Here is a 20,177-nt window from a genome sequence, read left to right on the forward strand (position 1 = left end):
TAATCAACCAGTTCTACTTGCTTATTCACAATATGACAATCAAAATTAATGATTGACGGGAGCTGGAAAGGGCAGGTGAGTGCTTGAGTCAACTTGTGAAGATTTAAAGAAAGCAAATTAAAATGGCAGTAAAATGAGAACAGGAGCTCATCTTAATTACAAACCTAAAGTCAGAGTAAAGCCTCAGTGAAGTTTCTCTCTCCCCCCACTACATGTTGCCTTTAGCTGAAGACAAATTGCCAGCATTTTTGTAATCTACTAGTTAAAGTCATTACGTTGTCAGTGCCAGGAAGTCTAATTTCCTGGAGCAGTAACACGAAGATTTATAAGTGAATTTAAACACTTACCTTCTGGAATAGAAAATCTATCATCAGCATCAGGCTACATAGAAAGTGACTGAGGATTTCAGATAATGGAGAACGAAGAAATTCACCTGCTGACAAATTCACCCAAAATCTCACTCCCTACCTACAGAGGCTGCTGACCAGGGTAAGTGTACACACAAAACTGAGCTTTCAAATAAATTCAGCTTTTCTGTGAGGTTCCCGCTGCAACAAAATAGACTTGTTCAACTATAAGCAGCTTTAGCACTAGTTCAGTATTTCTGCTCGACTCTCTCCTAAACTTATGTTCCCATTAAAATGGAAGGAAGCTTAAATAATCAAAATGGAAAAGATAAACTAATAACCACTTTAATAACTGATTTAAAGGACAGAATGAGTTAGCTCATCCACCGGGCTGAATGTACCTGCAGATGTCTCCTTATGGCTGAAAACTTTCAACTCCCTAATGAGATAAATTGAAACCACAGTTGAACTTCAACACCTAAAGCACCTTAGAGCATCTGCTTTTATGCCATTAGATGTGTGTGCATAAACAAGAAGCCAAGAGATTTACTTAAACCAAATAGCACAGAGGTCTGGATTTAGTTAGGAATAACCTGCTGATTCCATACAAAAAGCTGTTCTGTTCTTCTGGACCTTCTCCTCCGATGTTCCAGCACTGATGAACAGAGGTGGACAATCCAACACCTTCACATCACGAGGATTAAATGTTACAACCTTTATAATATCTTCAGAGGGCTGACACATATCAATGCTGATTCTTTTCAGAAAACCTTATCGCAGTCTGCCATCTGAGACCCTGCTTTCCTCTGCACAGATATGATTAATCCTGATCTTCCCCGCAATGCATGAGCCTCCTGTCACCATCCCTGCTCAGAAATAACGACTCCGTGAACAAAGCAAAGGAATTGTACTGTGCTATGTATTTAATGTGCACACAGGAGAAATCAACATTCACACTGTGGTAGTGCAGAAGAGAATACGCTGCAGAGGAGACAGCCAACACCACTATCAGTGACCTACTTAATACTGGGGAAGGAATTACAGCAAGACTTTTTTTTACCCCCCCTCACAGGAGCAGGAAATTTTTGAAAGTACTAAATTTAGCAAGGTCCTGAGGACAGCATTCATAATTTCTTGTCAGTGCTGTCCCCTTCTGATGGCTCTATGCAAGCTCATATCACCACCCAAAAAAATTGATCCTCTCTCCAACTGTCAGAAAAAAATATTCTCCTTTCAACAAAGAGGAAACAAGAAGCTTCTCTTCCACAATCTTTCCTCATGAGGACAGCAGTACTCTGGACACTGCCAGAGCATATATATTTATTTTTTAAGATCAGATGAGACAGCTTCTGAAAGCACTGCAAGTTCTCCCATCTGACATTATCCAGTTTACCACAAATAACAACCCTGAACTGGAAGCTTTCCCCTGCCAGAATGCCTAGCACATAAAATTATTAAAGGCTTAGAAATGGTTTCAGGGCTGCTCAAATGCTGTGCTGCAGCAAAATCTGATTTCCATTAAAAAACCAAGAGCAATCAGAAGAAAAGGAGACTCTAGTTCATCACTTTGGAAAAAAAGAATTGCTTTCATTCATTCATTCCTCTCCAGAGCAAACAAATTCCAGGGAAAAAAAAAAAATTACTAGCATTTAAGCGAGGTAGTAACTCACAAGACCCTTTGGACTGTTCAGGATAGGAACGTGTTCCTAGGCTGTCTTTAACAAAGACTGAGAAAACCTCTGCCTCCCACACAGACACTAACCCGCCCCCACCCCCCAACTAGAAACTACAAAGGTTTCTGGTTTTATCATGTTTGGTTACAGGGTAGACAGAGATTCCTGCAATTAAAGTAATTTGGAGACCAAATGAAGTTTCCAGAATGATAGAAAATAGGTCTGAACTAGTTCACTGCTTCCAGTTTGTGGTTTTTCAAGGGATCATAAGCACACTATCGATTAAGCTCAGTGATCATACCTAAGAATATTTCATAGGGAAGTCATGATGTCAAGTTCTTGAAACCTCATCTTTAGATCCATCAGATAAGCATCATGGATGTTGGCTGTAAGATTACAGGAAACTTAACACTGCATCACACTATTTGTTAACTACCACAGTGTTCATCTGCTGCATTGTATGAACAAATCTTATTACTGCAGTTTCATTTGCCCACAAAGATTCCAGCTGAAAACTCACTTTAATATGGCTTTAATAATACATGAAAGAGATTAATCTGTAATTGTTGATTTTTGAAATAGCACTTCATTGTGTCACTCAAACTGAGTGCTTTTGATCATTAAAACTTGCATGATTTTTCAATCTTAGTAACAAGGTTCTCCTTCAGCTGAGAGCCGATCTCATCAGAGCCAATTACAGACTATGGCATAGATCTGACCAGAGCTTTTAGGGGTTTTAAAACTACAGTTTTATTTTTCTTATCTTACCGAACAATTCAAAGTCCTAGCAATCTTGTTAGAACCTTTAATATCCAGGAACTGTCATGAAAACTAGATGCTTTGCAGGAAACTACTAGTAAAAAAGGGAACAAAAAATGTATCACCAAATTTATTTTTTTACTTTTGTCACACAAATGAATAGTTTCTCATGCCTTTTTCCATGTCAAAGGGCTTCTTTCAAAATGCTGTGGAATTGATCTCCTGACCTAATCTAGCATGAGATACTCAGTCAGACTAAAATCTATTCTGCTTAGATTAAATGGGGGTATCTTGAAATTATCAAACAAAACCTCTTCAAGAGTGTGTGATTTCTAGCAATTGGTTATGATAACCAGCTGCGTAAGCTCAGAGAGACAGATATGTCTCTCATCAGGCATGCCGCAACACTTCTACCACGAGCAGAGCCACATAAAAGATCTTTACCTTATTTTAAAGAAAGTTTTGCAAGATCAATTTCTTTGCAGAAATCCTCGATTTCCATCTTTTCCCTTTAGTGGCACCTACATTCCAATCACACTAGAAAGGAATGAAAGTGCTGGAGCCCTTACTGTATTTTGCTTTCCTTTCTTTTCCTGCACCCTTAAGAAGTCTCCTTGCTCTGCAATGTAATCAACGCTCAGCCCTGAACTGGTGGCATTAAAGTGAAGGTTGGTTAGCAGAGGTCTCCTGCAGCTCTCCAAATAGGATGGCATTGCACCTTCTAAGAGGTGCATTAATATCTTGTGCAATAGTGCATCAAATGAAAATTAGCATTTAGACATTAGCCTAGAAATCGTACCCATTGTAAAGAGTGTCTGTAAATACACTACATCCATCTATATATTAGGATTAGTTTGCATATCATCAATCATAGCTTCACTGCCCATGAATTTAAGTGAGAGTGCAGCACTTTACACATAAATTATTATACCATTACTGACTATCAGTACATCTCTAAGGATGTTAGACCTGGTCTCTATTGCTGCCCTCAGTTTACAGTAAGGAAATTGAAGCACAAATCAGTTGATTCGATTAAGGTCACTAGAATAGCATAATTTAGGTATCTCAAGTCTAAGTCCAGGGGTCTCTCCACTGAGTCACACTGTCTCTTTATACTGTCTGAAATTGTACAAGTGATGCAGGAAGAGTTTAAGATTTTCTTTCTGAAGAATACTCAGGTAGTTCTGGGTATTCACAGATCATTAAGGTGAGGGTGCTATGGGAGAGCTTTTCCTGCAAGGCTAGGTTGACAGGGTGGCACTGCAGCAGTTGCCATGACAATGGCTGAATCTTTGCAATGACATTGCACACACTTCAGATGAAAACCTGTGCAAGTCTCAAAACACCGTCCAAAGCTGTGAGAAGTCTGATGAGATCCCAAATCATCTCCTAATCTCCAATTAAAAAGAGCACCACGTATGCAGGAAAGGAACGCAGATTGTTTGTGCAAGATTTCTCCTATGCCAGAGCTGAAATATAAAAGTGCAACGCAGAAGAATTTTTCGGTGAATCTCCCGATTTTGGAAAACTACAAGTACTACTCACTACACATAGAGAAGCATACTGTATTCAGGAGAAGACTATCAGTAAAAAATTGAACTCATCCCCAGCCCTCACTCTCCAATTCATTGGAACACTGGAAAAATACAGAGATGCCAGGGAAGGGAAAAGATTAGTGATAAGTATGTATTTCATAACTCCTTATGTTCACGTCTAGTGCAGGCAATTTGCTTATAGAGTTGTAAAGGAAGAGAGCATGTGCTCACTCCTCTGTGGAGTTACAATCACCTAACACCAAATCAGATGGCCTTCTACAAGATTCCACTCATTTAGCGGCTTTATATAAAAGCTGGTTATATCCAGTATTGAATACTAGATAACAACTAGCACTGACACATCCATTATTTCAATTAACAGAATACAAAATAAAGATCAGTGCGATATGCTTACATCTCAAGTCCCTTTAAGAGCCTCCAGCTCCCAGGCTACTTGTTATTTCCAAAAGCACAAACATCAGCATTACCTTTTGCGGCTTCAGACCGTTTAGGCAAATCAAGTGTATCAAAATTCCTGTCCAAATCTCCATTCTTCTTTCCTGTGCAAAAAAATAAGACAACAGATGGAAATGACTGTCCGCATACTGACAGGTAAGTTACTGTCATGTGCATCTACAAGATGAGAGAAGATATCGACTCAGAATGTAAATCACAGACTATTACCCGTATTTGTAGACATCTGACTCGCAACCCAGCTGCATAGCTGTGGTTTTAGCATGAGCAACTTAGGGACAAAAATCCGTGCTACTTTCAGGTTGATCCGCAAACATGCTTAGCACTAGCATTTCAGTGGGTCTTCTGAGTGTTTAAAATCTTGGAAAACTGTGCCATTTCCCTTCTTGGCAAAGCTACGCCCCTCCCTCAGAAGCCCAGTATTTACTTGTTATTTTCACAGAGCAATTCTGACCTGAAGCTTAGCTGAAGCAGAAACTGAGCAGCAGAGCAAAAACCTACAGGCTTGCTTTGCAGCCTCTATTCTCATTGCGACTATCAGGAAGGAAGGCCTAGATTTAATATATTGTACAGACAGCAGCCGACAACTTCACCTTGAATTGCCCTTCAATCAATAAAGTGCCATTTTGACTATTTATTAGAAACTAATGGAAATAATTCCACACTTTTGCTAAGAGACAATTTCAAATCACTGCACCAGCTTTAACTTACGTAATCCTTCATAGAAAGCAGAACAAAACCTGGACTTTAGTTTTAGTTAGGTTGGGAATTCAAGGTTATGTCAACAGCTGGGGAGGGAAGGGTTAATTTTCACCCCGTCCCCTCCACTGCCTTGGGTAAGCCTGCGTGGATGCTGGGGGATAAGCAGGCACCTTCCCATGAGAGCAGTGCTGACAGCAGAGAGAGTGTGCAGGAATCTGCGTGGCTTCTGAGGACAGCAGCGTACAATTTAACTTTCCCAAATTATTTTGAGGGGGAAAATCAAATTATTTAGTCCCTCTTGAGCAGGGCAGGTGGGTGCGAAGGGATGAACTCAGAACACCACAATTTAAGCTGACAGCGGTGGCTTCTGAACAGGGACTCTACTAGGCTGTTAAGGGAGGTTTACCGGAAGGGCTGAAAGCTCCTGTCAGGATGCTCAAAAGCAAACAGGAAAACGGTCCTTGAAAATGTAAGGTGGAGATTAGCCTGACTTTTGACTGGGAATAGGTCACAAAATGGGAAAGGCCAATCCCTGCCCTGTATAGCAGGGAGCTGGTACAGCTTCTGCACAGTGAATTCAATGGGCCACTCTACCTTTCCTCTTGACAAAAGAACAAACATATGCAGTACTATATAGAGAAGAAAGAGAGCTTTTAAATACCAATACGAATATTCAGAAATAACATCAAGAGGAAAAAAAAACCCTCAAGATAGTATTCCATCCCCTCCCTTTCTTTGGAAATATCACACTCTTTGTTTTGAAATGCCAACACAGAAAACCAGCCAATTTTAACTACTCTGTAGAAGAAAACATGCATCTAGAAATTCTGTTCATCTGAAGTAATTTGCTTAATTATATAGAGTATGAAAAAGCCCATCTAAGCTGCTAAAAGGTCATGCAGCCAGGTACCATGCCACTCCTTTGAAAGGCATCTTTTCTAAAGGAAGGGACAAGAATTAGCTGCACTTTGCAGCCCTCCACCAAGTTTTCGCTCCATGAAAGAACCAGAAACACGTTGCTTGGGGAACCAAATACCAGAAAGAAAAAATGCTGTGCATCACCAAAGGACATTGCATTTCATAACGGCAGCGAACCCAGTTATCGGCTGCAAACCCTTGTTGACCCTCAGAGCATTGACAGGAAAACGCAGGGCAGAGGGAGGAAAAAAAAGCACTGCAGGAAGGGAGGTCAGTGTTTAGGAAAGATTACAGACTTAAGGCAGACCAATAAATGTGACTCCATCTTATCTACAAGTAGGACAAACTGTTTTTTCACATGACCCCAAATCTCATGTCTCTGGCATTAGCTAGTTTAAACCTCAGAACATTTACTCAGAGAGCCAGACCTTATTCAACACAACTACTCATTTCAGAAGTTGTCTCTATAATTTAAAGGTTGGGGTTTGGGACTTCTATTAGCCCTGCAGAACTGAGATGGCACAGTGAGAGTTCCCTTCTTTCTAGTGCACTGTTCAGTAAGCGGTATGTATTTGTGCAGAACTTTTTAAGGAAGAGATGGTCCATGAGAGCAGTGCTGGCTGCTATATCTTTTGAGCTAGCAAGGCAGAAGCAGCTGCCTATATACTAAACCATCTTTCATTAAGACAGCACACTCCACCTGTGCTGCGATCTTCAGTTGCTGTCTCAATTTCTGGGCCAGACTGCAAATACTGGCCATCTTCTATGAAGCCTTTGCTAGTTTGTCTCTCAGCCCTCCAAGAAACTAAGCCACCTTGCAGGCAAAACCAGGTCTGTTCAAAGCAGAAGCTACCAGCTGTTTATGAATGGAAGCAATTCGGAAGACAGAGCTCTGACCAAGGGGATTTCAACTCTACAAATTACTTGCTTAATCAAATTGAGCAAGGGCCAGGTTCAGAAATACCCGAAGCACCTATATTTTCCAGGGCTCTCCTACCGAGAAAAGGTGACCAAGCTGTAAGACGACTCCAAAAGAAATCCTTCTAGAAGGCAAAGATTTCAATCTGCAGCCCAGCTGGTATTTTTCCCATTTGATGTTCACAGGACCCACAAATATTGGTTTGGAGTTTCTAAAGGGGTGACCAAATCTAGCAAGTTCAAGGGCCTACCAATTACAAGTCTCTCAGCCATCCCCTGGCCTGACTGATGTGAGAAAACCAGCTTCACTGCCAGCTTCTACAGCTCTGAACATCCCCCCCCGTCACTCAAGCCTGTCCGTAATGCCAGCGCACAGGGATGCTGAAATGACCACACTAGCAGTAGAAAAGAAGTTTAAGACACTGTTTTTGTACGTTTCAATTTCTGCCCTTCTGTGCGTCTCCAGGCTCCCCAGGTTTTCCAGCCCGAAGCATGCCAGAAAAAAATGCCGTTTGATCAGAAGCATGGCTCCAAACTTTGCCAAGAGACAGACAGCTTTGAACATGCCTGCTGACAGGTCTGTTTTATGAGACCTGGCTGTAGGAATTGGCACAGGACTCTGGTTTGGGAAAACCGCCTGACATGAGACTTGCTTGTGCAAGATGCAATTTACAGTATCTGAAACAGTGGGATTAAAATTCTTTTCCTCTCCCCCGCCACTATTTTTCATTATTTAAGAAACAACCAAAACATGACCTTCGGCATTTTCAATCTGTCAGAAACTCAGCACGGACTTTGAGGTGTGACCCAGCGTTATTAATCACTAATGTTGTTGTTGATCTTCCTCAAATGTCGTTTTGCTTTACCAGATAATCAAAACAGCTATTTCAGCTAGACCATTTTCGCTGAAGGATTAATTCTCAAACGCTTTCTTTCTGGTTAAAAAAAAAAAAGTTGATGGGAAAGAGATTCTTCATGACAACCCCCCCTTACCCCCCAAACAGTCAATACTATACTTGTTAATATACCCACTGAACCGGACTGCAGCGGAGCGACAGAAACCAAGGGCTGAGCTCTGCCTTGCCAACATGCCCATCCTCCACAGGCTCACCAGTCATAGTCCGAGATCAGTGCCTCTCAGAACACTGCTGAGCACCATTTGTTGGGTGGAGCAATTAGATTTATTTCCCCCCCCCCAACATTTCTCCTTTGACTCAACCCTCCAGAACTCATTGACCTGAAGCAAGCGTCACAAACTGAAAATGAGCCTGCCTTTACCCTCCAACCAGTCTCAGTAACACAGTGGAAGTCTCCAGGGCACTCACAGCCTAACAACTTCCCGGCCAAGAAGTGAGGGAGGCAAACTTTCGCCTCAGCCTTGTGTATTCCAATTGCAATTTTACTTATTGTGCTGGGATGGAGAAACTAAACGGTGCATCCCCCAAGGCATTTACCGGGGGTTGCTTCATCTAGCTAGTCTGAGTGCCAGTAATAAAGATGCAGCAGCCCAGGCATGCATGCCCAAGCAGACAAAATACCTAGGATCCCTGAGAATATACATCCAAGCTGCTGAGTCTTCATGGCTACTGCTACCCAGACCAACCAGCAAAGCTGTACTTTGACGTGACAGGGCTGGTGAGGCAACTTGCACACTTAGATGTTCCCTCTCTCGTGGTGTTATTGGGCCAGTTGCAAATCAATTCCCTTACTGCACTTACACCAGGAATGAACAAAACCTCCTCTTCTCTATTCTCGGTGTGGGAAGACCAAACTGAAAATGCTCAATTAGAGGATTTCCATGCCTACTGAAATGAACAGGAGGATGCACTGGGGGAGCAGAGGAGAAGGTGAATAAACAAGACCTTGATCTCAGCTCTTAGCCTTGCATGTAAAAGCTGAACAAAGCATATTATGGTGATGATGAAAAGAAAGCATTGCAAAGACTCACCTTGATTGAACCACTCCTCTAATTACCAGAAAAGCAGCAAAAGAAAAACAAAAATTTACAGGAAGGAAGAAAATACAAAGGAACAGTCACAAAGAGGCAGAATTTCACAGAATAGGTTCAGAACCTGAGTATTACAAGAATACTACAGAACTTTCATCAGTTAAAAAACCAAACCAAAACAAGATACTCCACTTTCTCCCTTTTGTTCCTGCTGAAAAACCCCCAGTCTTTATCTCCATGGCTTTTTTTCCTTCCTCTTTTCATTAAATGAAAAGGTGCTCACAGAATTGAGGGGACAGCACGGTGACTAGCCCTTTGCAGAGGTGTTTGAAATGCTGTGATCAATGACCATGGAATAAAACAAAATAAACATGGAAACACTGCAAGATTAAGTGAACAAGAGGGGAGATAACTGATCTATTTTAAAGTCCTAGACTGAGAAAATTGAGGCAGGTTCAACCAGGTATTCACATAAATTTAACAGTGAGAAAAGGAAGTTTCTCTTTATGACTTTAAAAGCACATTTATTAATGGATTTCAATTTTTATTTTTTTTAAACATAATAGTTGCCTGTCCTCCTCTATCCTTCCCATCAATATACTACCAGCTATGAGCTCCGTATTATTACCAGTTGATTTCCCTCTGGAGAACAGAACACTTTAAAAAGAGCACTGCAAAGGGGGGGAAAAAACGTTAAAATATACTCTGGAAATTGTAATTTCCCGCTGAACACACAGAGCCAAACCCAAGCTGTCACCAAGAGTCTGCACTCCTCGCTGAAATCTGCAGGTTCATCCTCAGTGTCAGATGATTTTGAGGGCAATTTGTCCAAAAAGACACGATCAGATGTTTTGGCTGATAAACAGGAACTATCAGGGCGTACAGACACAGAAGGCATATATAGGTCGGCCCCAGAGGAAGCAGGCAGACACTTGACAAAGGACAGCCACCTGAGAGCGCTCGCTTTTCACTGTCATCAAGAGGATGATGACAGCTCTCCATCAGCACACTCCCCTCCTCCCCGAGTGCACACTCACAGCTTTTATGTCTAAAAATGTTTTCACTGACTGTGTTGCTCTTAAGCAGCAAAACAACAGGGACTGCAAGTGGCAGGGACCAGGCTCCAGTCAGCACATATTCAGGGTTTCCAAAGGATATCACACTGAAGTTTTAGCCATTCACTGTGAGAACAGGCTGGCCAGGCAGGTAAAATTCTTTCCAGCTTTTCCCCCAATCATTAAAAGATTCCCATCAATTTTTTATTTTATTTTTTTTAAACACAGTACAAATCTAGTTGATGACAGACTAGGCTACAAAAGCAAGTTCACACTGTGATGACTTTCCTAACACATATGGAAACACATAACATTTTAATAGCATGTACAGGTCAGATCAAAGGAAGCGTAATGTGCAGCACACAGTCCGTCGAGTTCAAACAATTCCATATCGGCTCTTCAGGACCAAAACCATCCTTAGACCTGGCTATAAACAGTAAGCCAGGATGTGGTACACATGAATGGGGAGAATGGAGCCTAGACAGAAAATTGAGTTAATTATCTCTGAATTCAGTCTAGAAGAGTCATTTCTCCAAAACAACAAAGAAAACGGATATAATTTGAGCGTCTCTTTCTGAAGGAAAGATGGAAGGGAGGTTACTGAGACTATTAATCCTCTCTTGTAATGAAACTCATTTGCAACACTCATGCCCCAGAGGAGAGAACAGGTCTAAAAGTGACTGACAATTAAAAGCTACAAAATCATGTTTGCAATTTAAATTACCAAAAGAGTGACAGAATTGGGAGGTTGGATGTTTTGGTTGTGAGTGGGAAGGTAGGCTTTTAGTTTGTTTTCAAATGTAAGAGACTGGAGGCATGGAAGACAGACAGGACTACCATGCACGGGGACAAAGACATGCTGGCCTGGCTTCCAGAGGCCGTGACACATGCTATACCACCAAGCAAATGGACTAAGCATAAATTTGACAGATGCAAGAACACAGCAACGCAGAGGAGAGGCAGAGCACATCCACCTTTGTCCAACAGCAGAGTGTCATCTGTCAGCATGCACCACTCCTCTTTAAAGCCAAACAAAACTATAGCACTCATGAAAAAAATTCCCAAATGCAACAAGGGAGATGAACGCATGCCACGACACTACAAACACATTACCTCCACAAACTGCATCATTCTAAACTAGCTTGATGAATGTGCTTGCAAGAGCAGGCCTACACAGCAAAATTTACTCCCAAATCCATTTCCAGTTCTGAGCTCTCTGCAACACATACCTTTAGCTTTTTTCCCACCAAAACAACCAGCATCATCTTTCTTCTTCTTCTGAGAGCCTCCTGTGCTTGTAGTCTGACTGGCATCTAGTTCTTGGTACTTATCAGCTCCAGGGACCTCTTTGTGGACGTGATAAGAAAGGTTCCGCATGATGCACACGCAGTTCTCCACAGACTGTTAGAGAGAAATTTGTGTCATAATAAGTATTGCATCCTCTTATTTACAAACTACTATATGATACAGTGGAGGGTTTGGGGGAATTTCAAAAAAGCCCACCTGCCCCAGGAAAAGAATGTAGCTTTCAAGGAAGATTTAGTCAAGACCCCTTAAATTAAGGTTCATTCTTGTTATGAAACCAATTTTATTCTTCCAAAAGTAAAGCACTTCATAAATAGTACCCATTCAAAATGAAAACTCTCTAATCAAAAATACCACATGATCTTACATAAAAAATACAATTCACCAAAAGATCAAACACACAGCAGAAAGGATCTTATTTTAATACAAGCCTCTCTCTCATTCTTCCAATCTTTACAACCCTCAAGGGGCCCATTTTATTAAATTTTCTCTGGGTCAAAACCTAGGCCTTGTGAGGATTTCAATGGGAACACACATTGTCCTGTAGTAATAGCTAATCCATAGCACCTCAGGTTCTGACAAGAGCAATGCTCTGTAGGTTGCAATGGAAACCACCAGGTGGTTACAAAATCCACTTCCAAAATTACCTGATTAAGTGACAGGGCTTTATAATTCCCTTGTACAGTCCATCACATGGTGGGACTCAAAAAGAATAAAATAACAATGCTTTACAAGTCTTATTGGTGTTATAAAGCAATAGTACGCTCTTTCTTTTTTTAAAGAGGTTAAACTTATGATATTCCTTCTGCATATGAATATGCTTTTAAGTGCACAGGATGAGGTGATGATAAAAAAAAGATTAATCAAACTCTGCACCTAAAAAAAAAAAATGCCACAATGAAAGTGCTGCAGGTCTGAAGAATATCTTAATGTCTAAGCACTACAGTCTTTAGAGATGGTGCAGAATAAAGTCTTTAAAATGGGAACTGACTCCTTCACCGGTATTGTGCAAGGCACAATACAAAGGGACTCAATTCTGATTTGGAGATTGCACTTATAAACGTCAATTAAGTAATGCAGAACAATAGCAATAACGTCACTGACAATAATAAAGGACTGCTCTCCCCACCTATCACAGCTACTTGCCTTTGCTTACCTCATCAGCCACACAAGATAACACAGCAGCATCATGCTGATACCCCATCAGTAGTACCATGGATATCATGACAGATAGGAGAGGAAGAGAATGGCTGTATTTTCTGAGGCAAGCATAATCCCCTTCTGATACTAGCAAACAGAAGGCAGATCCCAGTGCAACACTTCAGCCTAAATTAATGGCAACATCCATTAAGTTTTACTACTCAAGTTCACCTTATTGTCTGTATCCTTCTTGCCAACTGCAGACTGTAGAGCATGAAGGAGGGCATCCACCAAGCCATCACACTCTCTTAGTCTTCTGCGTGCTTCTGCTCCATCTGAACTTACATTCCTAACAGGAAAGATTTAAAAGAAAATTTAGCCCTCTAGACCTTCACCATGAAGTTGAAGGTGCGTCAATTTATACTACAATTATTAAGAACTCACTACCTTGGATGAACAATTTGGAGGCAAAGTAGTCTGACAAACCTATTAAATCTCCGTAAAATATGGACAATGCACATCTGCAACTCCCTGAATTTGAACGAAAAGGGGAACACAGTCACAGAGGTGCCTACAAACACATTTTTCTGAGTTGCTGGCAAGTCCAGTGATAAACCGGACAGGAGTTTTCAGAGCAAACAATACTCAAACCAAAAATTTAATTTCAAAGCCAGAACTTTTAATCTGAAAAATACTTTCACCAACTTAAGAAAAACATGCAAAATCACAAGACTGCTCAGCAGTATTCATGGCCACAGAAATTGCAAAATGAAAAAGATTAAAAACAGGTGTACAATAAGCTATATTTTATTTAATCAATCTGTATATAAAATTGTTCTTCACTTTCTTTGGCCCTCATCTGCTCCAAAGAAGTCAGATGGGAGTCACTGTGTACAATTGCTGTTTCCTTAACTGCTCAAAGGTTCTCCAAGTCTGTTCAGTATCCCCAAGCTTTCTGACTGGAAGTTACCGCCACCCAGTTTAAATCCCATGTTTTGACATTTAAAGCCCACCTTTCACACTGTGTACAGCAGATGCAGCACAAAGCCTGCTTCAGTCACATTTAGAAAGTAAAAGATGGCAGTCAGTATGTCTATATGGCTTTAAATTTCTCAAAACATTGCAGAAGAGAATGGCACAGGTAGAACTTGCGAGACAGAGCAGTGAAAGGCTACTTGGGGTTGTTCAAGTTGCACGAATCAATGACTGCAGAAATTGTTAGAGGGGAGCTTCACTTGCCCACCGAGCATGCACGCTACATACTGAAGCCCCAGCCGTGCATAAGCATCAACCTGCCGTTATCCAATAAATAAAATTCAAGTCAATTTTCCAAATGATGCCTCTTTTTTTGCTCCCCCACCCTTTTTTCTTTTTTGGGGGGAAATGAAGTGACAAAATGATTCTTAATAGTGCTTGCTGGCAAAACCTATATGGAAACCTTTCTCAAAGCTGAAACGCACTAATTTCGACAACAACACAGCCAACCTTTCAGCTTTCAGGGTCTTTCAATTCCACAAACCTGTGTAAGGTTAGCTCTCAAAAGCTCAGGACACAATCATTACCTTCTGCTATCACGATCGTGCAGACAGTTTTTCTTTTTAACTAACTACGGGGACTGCCAATCTCTAAGTAATGAACAAATCAACCACTGTCCCCTCCAATGTCCCCCCATCACGCAGGCAGGCCGGTATGTTAATTGGATGACTAGGAAAACCCCCACATTTTCTCAGAGACCTCTCAAAATCCGAAATACTTAATTGTGAACTGGTTGCTGTAACAGCATATTAACTTTCAATTAAGAACACAAATTAAATGCACAGAAAATTGAATCCTTTCCCCAAATCCTAACATACAGCCTCACCTCTAGCGATGGCTGATACAAGGCAGGTAAAGTGGATATTAAAATATGATTCCACAGGATATATGGAAGAGAGAATTCTACATGCTGCTTTTCCATCTCCAGTTGTACTAATCCTTTCGTATCAAAAGCCCAAATGTGAATTTTAATGTAAAGTCTTTATGAAACTGAAATTAGAATTCAAATTCTCTGTGATACCTTTCAGGAGTTATAACAAACGATAGCAGCTCCACCTCCAAGCACATCTATTAAAGTGGAACATTACTTATTAAGCTTGAGGACGACAGAAATGCCCTAAAAATGGTCTTATCTGGAGCTGTGTATCACATTTCTTATTCCCTCATTAAGTCTTAGAAATAGACAGCTAAAATACATAAGGAACACTCGCAGACTTCAAAAAATAAACAAATCAAATTTCGCCAAAAAAAATCCTTCACACCTTTCTTGCCCCATGGCCCATTCATTAGAGATTTTTGTATGGTCCATTTGTGCTACCACACTTGTAGCACATTTGTTTTACTGCTTTGGTTATCAACAGCACCACAGTATTTTATATCCTGCTTTCTTATTTCTTGATCTGTATTAGGATTAATATTAAGGTAGACATTGCTAAGGTTATAATTGAAAAAGATACTATAAAAGTGCATCAGTAAGAGTGCGGCTTGCTGATATCACTTGCTCTATCTCCAACTATAGAAAACTTTGCTAAAAATTAATGCCGCAAGAAAAAATTCCCACTTATATCACACATAAGTAAGCATGAAAACGCTGCAGGATCAAATTAATAGCTAATTAATACTATGAACAAGTTATCCAGACATCAAACTTCGCAGTTTTAATGTTGTAACTAACACATCAGAAAATGCATCCTTATGAGCATCTCATGCAGAAACATCTCCTCTATAAATATCCAACACTCTTGGGATTCTGCTAGTCCTCCCTCCTGGGGTAATGAGATTCTTGCAGCCCATGGGATTTATCTAAGATGGAACAACAAACCCCATCTCCTTGTCTGTAACTATAACCCAGACCTACTTGAGAGCTCAGCTCACATTCTTCTCCACAGAAGTCTACGCAACACAGATCTCGGAGTCGAAGTCCAGGGAGATCAGCACCTGCTTCACTGGGTCTGCTCTTTCTGCTACTCCAACACTGCAAAAGCTCCTGCAACCCAGGAAAATGCCAGGCTGCCGTTCTGCCTTGGGGTGTTAAGACTCTATGCTGTCTACCTCCTTGAAAAACATCACCTGGTAGTCATCAGTCAAATTCACATTTTGGGTCTTCAGGAGGGACTGTAGCGTGGACACAAAAGTGACTACATGGACAAGAGAGCTAGTGCTAGTATTGGTCATTAAAAAATGATAGAAACTGCAATGGAATAGCCAACCCGATATCGCACTCCACTGACCAGAGTCAGGAAAAATCTCTTCCAATTTCACATCTGCACTGGAATTGTTCTTGACGCATCTTACAGAGCTATTGCATGTTATGGAACGAAAGATGTAACTAAATCATGTTCCAAAGGAAACTTTCAAAGCAAAGTTTCTCAACACCTTCTTTCAAGAGTGATGAAAATCAACAAATAGGTGACAGATTCCAGCAGACATTAACAGGGTATTTGTAGTCGTCTTACACAGGGCAACACTCCGCAGAAGGAATGCAAAGCCTCACCCAGGGCAGAAACTTCCTGAAACTCATGCAACAGATAGATATGCAACATATGGCATCCAGGCTTGGATAAAGTAGAGAGTTTTGCGTCTCACTGAACTTTTCTACACATTAGACAAGCATCATTTTATATCAGAAGAAAATTATTTCTTCAGTGGATGGAGCATTTGATACAAGACACCGAATAGAAAAGGAAGCCAAAACCCTAGCTGAGGTGCTTGTTAACTCTGTTACTTAGGACCTAGGCTGCCGTGCAACAACTGGAACCACCCAAAGATTTTGGAATTAAACATTATCTCAGTGACTTGCTTGCTGGGGCAGTTTAATATCAAGAACCTCTATACAAGAAGTCAAAGATACTTTTTAGGTTTGAACAACTTGAAACAGGAACTCTGCGGGGCTTTTGAGGCACTGATCATGAGCAAAATCCTGTTATAAATGAAAATAAAGTTGACTGCCTGTTCCCATGTGTGGGAATAGGGAGGAGGAACTACCCAAACTACTTTTACACAGAACAGTGACGAATGATACCTGCCATTCATCTCTGGTGTTCTGCACAGCCTGCTCCCCTCGCCTTGTCTCTTCACCCCCAGAGAGGCCTCTGCTACTTCCCCTGACTTTCCAATACTGTTCCAAGAGTCCATTAAATGAAAAATGTATTTTAAAAACAGTAGTATCTTTTTCACATCACACTGCAAGAGGTAATAGAAAGCTTCACAGTGTGCTTACCATAAATTTATAGAACACACTCAAAAGAGCAATTCTAGGAGGAAGACATGGAATTACTGTCCTTGTTACTCCAAGTACACAGGAAAGAAACCAACTGTATGACTGATTTTATGTAAAACAACAAAGCACAAATCTCATTCCAGAGAATTTAAATCCCCAGCCTTTAGCTGGAAAAAGCAACCTGGATTCTTCCTCAAATTCTTGGAGTCCAGACTGTAGACAGGACTAGTGAAAGAGGATTTGTAAGGATGTTCAAATATATGCTTTCCCTGGGAAAACAAAATAGAGGAGCACTAAGTAAATGTTAAGCAAAAGTAAATACCTACCAGCATAGAAACACATCAGGCTAGGAATCCAGTCTCTGTTGGTATTAAAGACTGCAGAAGATGGCAGAGAATGTGCTGAGAAATCTGTTCATGCTTTAGATAAGGTTATCATTATCACCAAATAGTCGTCTTAATAATATGCAAGTCTGACCGTAACACACACGTCTGCAGAACAGAGTTGGTACTCATCACCTCCAGGATAGGTGAGCTGTTAGTGCTATCTGTGCCACACACCAAAATCATCCTCAAGAGAAAAGATTTAAAAGTAATGAAATGCATGGCACTCGATTTGCACTATTTCAATGCAAATCATGTAGCAATGGCCCCCACTCTGCTCTCCCTAACAACCTGAAAGAGAGAGTGGAGACATGGAGAGCTTTCGTTTTTGTTTGCTGGGTTTTTTTTTGTTTTGGTTTGGGTTTTTTAATGATAAACTTGAAAATACAAGCATCAAAGAGACACATTTTTTCTCTGAACATTAAAACTAGTATTTCCAAGACTACTGCTGTGTCTGCCACCTGGCTGGAAAGGGCCATCGGTTGTTATCCCACAGTGCTGCAGATGAAGCTGAAAGCCAGAGGTTAGAGTATTACTGAACACTTACCATCCCGCTTCAGTTCAGCAGCTGTAAAAAGCACTTTGTTTAGAGACCCAGCTGGGGATGAAGGCACCAGGTTGGGGACTTGGTTTTTTTTAGATAAATAGAAAGCTGAACTGGAAATCTTTAAGATATCCTCCTAGTAACATTTCCACCTTTCTCTGGAAGAAGCACGGACGAGAGCTGAAGCTGAGACAGTGATGAGCTCTTTTCAACAGCCTCTGTGCACACTGCAGGGTCTCAGATTGCCCAAACGAATCCTGCTTTTTACTATTGTAAACAACCTTCTAATAGTTATTTTTGTATTGCCAGGCTAGAAAGTAACACTGGCTCCTGTACAGTCTGTTTCGGCACTGCTGAAGAAGATAAGGATACCTGGGATCATTACAAGACAGAGAGCTACAAACTGCCTGGAGTTTCCTGGTGGGTTGAGCGAGCGGCACTTCACAAGTGGGCTGAGTTACGGCAATGCTGTGGCGAAGCTGACAGGCAGTACATACACCTCGCTAGACCTTGACTAATAGCATCACTGAGGCTTCGCTGTCCAGACACTGAGTTTTACATACTTCAGCTGATAAAAAACTACAAGGTTCTCACAAGTCTAATTTATATATATTAGTTGTTCTATCCACCTACTCTGACAGTCAGAACACTTGCTATGAAGACACCCTTCCACACCCACACTTTGCTTCACTATTAAGAAAGTTTTATTTGGATGTCAGCCAAAGGAGATTGATAAATAATAGTTGCAGTAAATGTACTCTATTTCCAAGCTGATTTCTAGGTACTGAATGTCCCAGTGGAGGAATATACAGCATTTGAAAATCATTTCACCATTTCATGCAGAAATAGAATGAATTCCATACTTCAGTTCACATGAAATATCAGAAAGTTTAATTGGTATTAAGTTCATTGTTCTGAAAATAAGAGAGAAAAAGAAAGAAGCTGCCTGTGACACAAAGACAGCCGGATCCAGGCAGCACTGGTCAAAGAGCCCTGTACAACACAACGGATGGTTTGGCAGCAGACAGCTGAACCAGAAATCAAGCAGAGAATATGGTAAAGAAAATAGGAAGAAGCCAAAGTCCAAATGGAATGAACAGAAAGATAGGGGAGCTCTGCTGATTGTGATGTTAGGTAGGAAGCACCCAGTCAACTGAGAAAAGGCGTCTCATATCTGGGCAGGAGATCCCACTGGAGATTTCTGCTCCACTTAAGCATTCACTTACCAGCTAGACCCAAGAGAGAAGCAGTGGAGCAGCCCCATTTGCCTTGCGCGTAAACCCCTTCCAGCTATTTGAATAAAGGGATTGGGTTTGTTTAGTTGGTCAAATGCTCAAAAGAGGACATACCAAAAGCCACCCCTGAAAAAGGACTTCACAAGCTTAGTCTGTGCTCCAGTGACACTGGCATAGAGCAAGATATCTACAAAGCACACCATCACATGTCCCTCATTCATACCAGCACTGCCTAATGAGAGCTCCCTGCAATAAGCAGGGGCTCAACAGCCAGCAGTACAGTTTAACAAGGTACAGATGTCAAGTCCATCCTTTGTTATTCATGGTTTTCTATATCCAAAACATCGTGAAATACCTTTTCAGTAAAATGCTGACTGGTTACCTCCTGCATGACCTACTTGGAAGACCTTAGCTTGCTCTCCTGTAATGCAAAACAATGCAGAAACGCACTACACAAGAACTCCCTGATGCCCAGCAGTTATAATCCAAATTACTCCAGTCTCTGCTTGGAGGAAAGGCTAAGGGCCTCTCCTTGCTTTATCACACATGCTTGCTGCAGTGTGAAAAGAATCTGAAAAATAAAAAAAATGAGACTGTGTTTATCTAAGAAAGGATCATGGCTCACATGCCTTCCAAAGCAAACTATGTGCATTACAGTGACTGCAGTGAGCTTTGTTTCAGTCTTGCTCTTCATCCCACCACAGTGACAGACATTTCTGTAGATTCCCTTCCCTGACAGCCAAGGGAGAAGGGACCTAGATTCATTCCTAAGTAACGACAGAAGGCAATAAGGAAGTGCACAACTTTACATTTATACTTCAGATTCGATTGTAAAACATTAAGGTTGCATGTAACTAGGTTATGTCTCTGCTGCTAAAATCTATGCATAATTTATTTATATTACAAGCAAAACATCAGGAACTGTCAGGAGGAACCCTAACAGCTCCTTACTAGCACGAATTAAACGCTCTGCTCATCATATAAGC

At 41.0% G+C, this 20,177-nt stretch overlaps 1 protein-coding gene across 6 annotated transcripts in view; it reads right to left on the reverse strand.

Moving 5' to 3' along the window:
* The window catches only part of ARVCF (ARVCF delta catenin family member), a 185,265-nt gene that overhangs the window by 41,147 nt on the left and 123,941 nt on the right, over positions 1–20,177 (reverse strand). For 5 of the 6 annotated variants that reach the window (XM_059827845.1, XM_059827844.1, XM_059827841.1 and 2 more), the window contains exons 6-8: positions 13,006–13,123; positions 11,559–11,730; positions 4,803–4,874 (exon numbers count right to left, since the gene is read on the reverse strand). In XM_059827845.1, the coding sequence (XP_059683828.1) occupies positions 4,803–4,874; positions 11,559–11,730; positions 13,006–13,123 (362 nt within the window). Of the gene's footprint in view, positions 1–4,802; positions 4,875–9,274; positions 9,293–11,558; positions 11,731–13,005; positions 13,124–20,177 lie in introns of all 6 variants that reach the window. The other variant, XM_059827842.1, reaches the window with a different exon arrangement.

This window comes from Gavia stellata, chromosome 21 (genome assembly GCF_030936135.1).
Source record: "Gavia stellata isolate bGavSte3 chromosome 21, bGavSte3.hap2, whole genome shotgun sequence".
In the NCBI taxonomy this organism is placed as follows: Eukaryota; Metazoa; Chordata; class Aves; order Gaviiformes; family Gaviidae; genus Gavia; species Gavia stellata.